The 4,935-nt window shown below is 38.4% G+C and overlaps 2 protein-coding genes across 2 annotated transcripts in view; both read right to left on the bottom strand.

Moving 5' to 3' along the window:
* Nucleotides 1-2,069, bottom strand: part of LOC106536602 (chromodomain-helicase-DNA-binding protein 1-like) — a gene marked incomplete in the record, with an annotated part of 19,148 nt that extends 17,079 nt beyond the window's left edge. Inside the window, 5 exon segments of the mRNA XM_014033912.1 lie at nucleotides 248-279; nucleotides 365-476; nucleotides 564-670; nucleotides 1,558-1,670; nucleotides 1,885-2,069. Of these exon segments, the coding sequence (XP_013889366.1) occupies nucleotides 248-279; nucleotides 365-476; nucleotides 564-670; nucleotides 1,558-1,670; nucleotides 1,885-1,981 (461 nt within the window).
* Nucleotides 2,070-2,639: 570 nt separating this feature from the next.
* The window catches only part of LOC106536603 (uncharacterized), an 11,379-nt gene continuing 9,083 nt past the window's right edge, over nucleotides 2,640-4,935 (bottom strand). Inside the window, exons 7-11 of the mRNA XM_014033913.1 lie at nucleotides 4,279-4,459; nucleotides 3,868-4,116; nucleotides 3,609-3,780; nucleotides 3,371-3,516; nucleotides 2,640-3,292 (exon numbers count right to left, since the gene is read on the bottom strand). Of these exons, the coding sequence (XP_013889367.1) occupies nucleotides 3,135-3,292; nucleotides 3,371-3,516; nucleotides 3,609-3,780; nucleotides 3,868-4,116; nucleotides 4,279-4,459 (906 nt within the window). The 3' untranslated portion in view covers nucleotides 2,640-3,134. The remainder of the gene's footprint in view (nucleotides 3,293-3,370; nucleotides 3,517-3,608; nucleotides 3,781-3,867; nucleotides 4,117-4,278; nucleotides 4,460-4,935) is intronic.

Consider the following 4,935-nt stretch of genomic DNA (forward strand, 5'->3'; position numbering starts at 1 on the left):
GACCAACACAGTATCAATACAGAGCCGACACAGTTTGTGTAGTGTGTCAATACACTCCTTGAGGTATCATCATCCCATCACTAGAATATAACATATGAAATGCACAGGCATGCATTAGAAGCTGTCTGTTTATAAAAAAAATTTTTTTTTCCTAAAACCTGCAGAATATCAGAGCAGAATGTGATTGATTGGTGTCTCTTTTTACTGTCATTGCAAAAAATTATCAGAGACCTAAAGTCCTGCTTACCTTTTTAAGAACGAAGCATCTTTGAGACACAGCTGCAAGTAAAAAAAATACATTTGGTTTACTTTTTAAATTGAACATAATTTTAGGTTATTGTGCTTTCATTGAGCAGCCACTGACCTCATAGGTGGTGAGCAGAACATGAAAGTCTTCTGTGTTTGTTTCCCTCTGAATCTCGGCCCGTCGCTCTTTGTCTCCTTTGTAGCACAGCACAGTCAGAGAGGGGGCCAAGCTGCAACCAGGTTACATCAACTCAGTGWGAACGGGTTGAAAAAGATGCAGAAAAAGTCCACAAACTAACATGTGAATGCCATAATACCATTCCAGCTCCTTCCTCCAGTTCTCCAGGACAGAGAGCGGGCTCAGAACCAAAAATGGACCTTTCTTCCCCACAGCTTCTGACATGTAGAGCAGCAGAGAGATCGTCTGCAGGACAAACCACCAAGTGGACAATGTTAAATATACACACAGCCWTTAAAAAGTGCTTGTTTTTTTGTCATAAATCAATTATGGTAATTTTTAAAGTCCTAAACATCCCAAAGAGGACAACTAAATCTATAAAAGTGAAATGGAAGGAATATGGAACATGTGTAAATCTACCAAGAGCAGGTCGTCCTCACAAACTGAGTCACTGAGCAAGAAGGAGAACACTGAGAGACCCCCGAGACACCTGAGACCAAGACTCTCAATGATCACCATTCACYACACCCCGTTTGGCCATTTTTATASCTTAATAGMAGGATACGATTATCTAGCTGCGCAGAAATGTTTTATTTACAAATTAATTAGAAGMTGTGAACAACWAAAGACTTGTCCGTCCAACCTTACATGTTGGAGCCAGAGTCTGACCCAGAACAAGAGAATTAAGATGAGGAAATTGTAGTCTGTAATCCAGACCTTATAGTAACTCCATCGCAGATTATTTGACTTWACAGAGAAAATGTCATASAAAATAGAGAAAACTAAACGGGCTGACCCAAACAGAATATAATGACATTTTTTGCAGCACCAGGAGAAACTAAATTAAACTTTTCTGCACTCAGAGACTCCAAATACACAAAAAATGTATTTAACAGCTAAAAAGTGGATTTTGCAGGATATGTCCTCTTTAWTAATTTACAAAGCTTTTTCCTGAAGACTGGTTTACTATGTTTTACTGAGGAAGAGGTTCATGTTAAACAGCAGCTTCCTCCAGCAGCAGTAACATGTACAGCATGTTTACTTGTACACAACACTTGTTAAAAATACTTGTAGCTGTTTTAAAACGGAGGCCTGAATTTGCTTGAATTTCTCGGTTGATCGGTCACACACACCTGGCAGGTTTTGCCCAAACCCATCTCATCTCCTAAAATGCAGCCGTGCTGGTTCTGCAGGCACTGAGCGAGCCACTGGACCCCGTCCAGCTGGTACCTCCTCAGCTGAATCCCTGTGGAGGAAACAAGCTGCAGCTTAACTCACTTCAGCGTAAACAAACACACGTTTACAGAACTCTCTTAACCACGTGTGCGTGAAAGATAGAAGTTCCGCAGTTAGCGTCACTTATTCACTATGAATGAATGAATGAATGAATGAATGAATGAATGAATGAATGAATGAATGAATGAATGAATGAATGAATCTGCTGCTGTAACTTTTCGTACCTGTTAAACCAAACTTCTGCATGTCGCTCTGACTCAAACTCTCCTTCTTCTTCTGTTCACCTATTCGATTTTTTATTTTTAGCAATAAGTCCGACATGTTTCTACACCGATAAAACGAACAAATATCCAAACTTTTCACAACAGACTGTTGTTGTTGTTGTGCGCCGTAGGAAATCAAGGAACACTTCCTGACTGGGTCACGTGACGCGGCGGAAAGGCGCGCGTGACGCAGAGAAAATAAAATATCAAACATGCACGGCTCTTATCTTATCTTAAAAAATATTAAAACAATAAAACATACTCCAGGATGTTTGTATTTTGCAAAATATATTAATTTAGGTAATATTTTAGGCAACGGTTCAGGTATACTGCMAAAAGTGTTTAAAGGGATATTTCGGCCATTTTGAAGTGGGGATCCTGTGGAAAGTTGATAAACATTGAGATCATTTTTTCTTCCCTACATTTTTGGCATCTAACTCGTTCCACAATTTTTGTGGTATTTCAACAATTCATATATCAGTGAGATATCAGTACATTCAGCTCGTTCATGTGAGGGGTGCTAATGAATTTTGGTATTTCAGCTTTTTATACCAAAAAAAAAAAGCTGAAATACCTTAAACATCAGAGCCTTCAAATAATTATTACAAAGGGATTAAATACTAGCAAATTTTGTGACTAAGCAATAGTCAGAAATGCCCTCAAAATCCTGGTCCCAACCTAGGAAAACCATTTTTAAAACATGTTTTGCAATGAAATTATTTGTAAAGCAAATTTTATTCTCACAGGTGTCTCTATGACAGCCAAAGTTAAAAAGGTTTTCTGCAAGATCCCACAGCCCTTCTTCTTTGATATATAAAATGTTAAACATCTTTCAAAATTGACTCAAACAAGAGTTTTAGCCATAAATCATCTAGAAATTTGTTCCATTGTGTGAACTGTTTGAATCCATGTCCTACAAATATCAACAAATATAAACAGAGCAGATTATGGACCTGTCCAGAGAAGAAGTGYAAGTATTCAAAAATAGAAACAAACAAAAGTTTTAAAATACACAAACTAGTACAAACAAATTAGTAGTAATATTTACAATTTCTTATAATTCCAGATGTTTCAGATTTGTTAGTTGGTACTGAGAATTCCTTGGAGCCAGACTAATGGTTGTAATGCTGTCGTGTTCTGTTCTGCGGACTCGTCAGGAATTCACAGATCCCTGTTGACTTCAGGYCTGTTGACTTCCAGGCATCACAGGATTAAATGTTGTTGTCTGGGTCATCCTCCATTGCAGGCATGTCAGACATGACATGACAGAGGTTCGGGGGGGCAGACACCTTCTGCAGCTCCGTCTGAWACTTCAGTGGGTCAACAACTACCGTGTTGAAAACCAGACGCATCAGGTCACTCCGGTATCCTGTTAAATTATAAATAGTTACAATTACAAAATAGTGTTGTGTTTTTGGTAAAGTGTTGTTAATAAATTGTTATTTACCATATGTGGCGTTTGTTTTGATGCGTCTTGCAGTAGCACGTCCCTTTGATGACTTTGGAAACAGTAATTTCAACATGTGTTTCCCATTTGCAGCAGCCTGCTCTGGTTTTGAGTTTTCATTGTGGTGCATAGCAGCCAGATACAGTCTGTAAAACAGATAAATAGACATGACAAAACAGGATTAGCAGCTACAACTGGGTAAAAATTAATTATGGGAGAGCACACTAAAGAAACATACCGGCACAGCCTTCCGATGAACGGGAAAGTCATATTCTTGGGTGTAAAGCGCCGAATCAGGCTGTGGAATGACTCGAATGATGATGTGTGTTGGTTAGAGCTCAGTTTGTAAACATCTTTCAGGATCTTTCTGTTGAGGAGCATTTTCTCAATTCTATGCAAGGCCACAGTGCCTGGAAAAAAAAGAAAAAGAACTGAGTAAATAAATAAAACTGCAACTTTTAATTTGTAATATTTATCGAACTCGTCCGTCTACAAACCTGGTTTGAACCACTTATTTGGATCCGTGGATGCTCTGATTGGATGAAGACATTTTGGGAACAAAGGATCATCGTGCTCGTGGACATTCTGTATATGGTTCACCACAGACTTCCACTTGGCCACTTTCTCTGGTCCAGTTGTAGATGAATACGCGGTCCAGTACATGTGGCTTTTTATTCCAGGCACCCATTTCTTTAACATCTTGCAATCCTTTTGTTTGGCCAAACGTTCCATTTTCTTTGACAAGACTAGAAAACAAGCATGTTTACACTTTTGTCAGTCATTCAAACTCAGCTGTTATTACATTTTTCGGGGAGGTCCTGTGATTTGCTGTAGGTTATGAAATTATTTGACCAAAAATACAATAAATTTATCCAGTTCAACTGCTSAACAGAAAATGAAGTTCATACCTTTTACCACATTCCAAACGTCATAATAGTGCGTCACTTCTCTCTCGCTCAGATGCTTCTGTACTTGAAGATGTTTGTTTGTCACAATGTAGTCCAGTTGTACCGACTTGGACTCCAGCAGATCAAGACTCCGCTTCAGTCCCTCTTTCTCCATATTCACACTGCCGCCAACTTCGTTACTCTACAAGAAAACAAACACCAAAATATCAACAAATTACCAAAAAAAAAACCCTCTACAGGACAAAAAAGTGTACACACACCAACGATCCAGTTCGATTTTTTATTTTTCAATACAAAAAAGAGAAATATCCATGCCCTTCTTAACTTGTAATTTATTGAAATTAATTCTGAGCATTTGTTTAACCTCAAAAGTAGTTTTTAAATTAAATGTTGCTGAAACAGCAAGTTTCTCAGTGGATCTGTGCTCCACAGTGCAGCCTAGGTGGATTAGTAGAACACAGATCCACTGATCCTATAACACAGAGCATCTTCAGAAGAYCAGCTGATGAAATAAGTGTTAAAAATCTGTATTGTTCCATACAAGTGTGCGTTGATCCTAAAGCACTGGATTGTTGAACCCCTATATTTATTTTAGGGGTGTCCCGATACCAGTTTTTTCAAGACAGAGTACAAGTACGAGTACTTCAGTTTAGGTAC

The sequence above is a fragment of the Austrofundulus limnaeus genome, unplaced genomic scaffold (genome assembly GCF_001266775.1).
Source record: "Austrofundulus limnaeus strain Quisiro unplaced genomic scaffold, Austrofundulus_limnaeus-1.0 Scaffold1892, whole genome shotgun sequence".
Classification (NCBI taxonomy): Eukaryota; Metazoa; Chordata; class Actinopteri; order Cyprinodontiformes; family Rivulidae; genus Austrofundulus; species Austrofundulus limnaeus.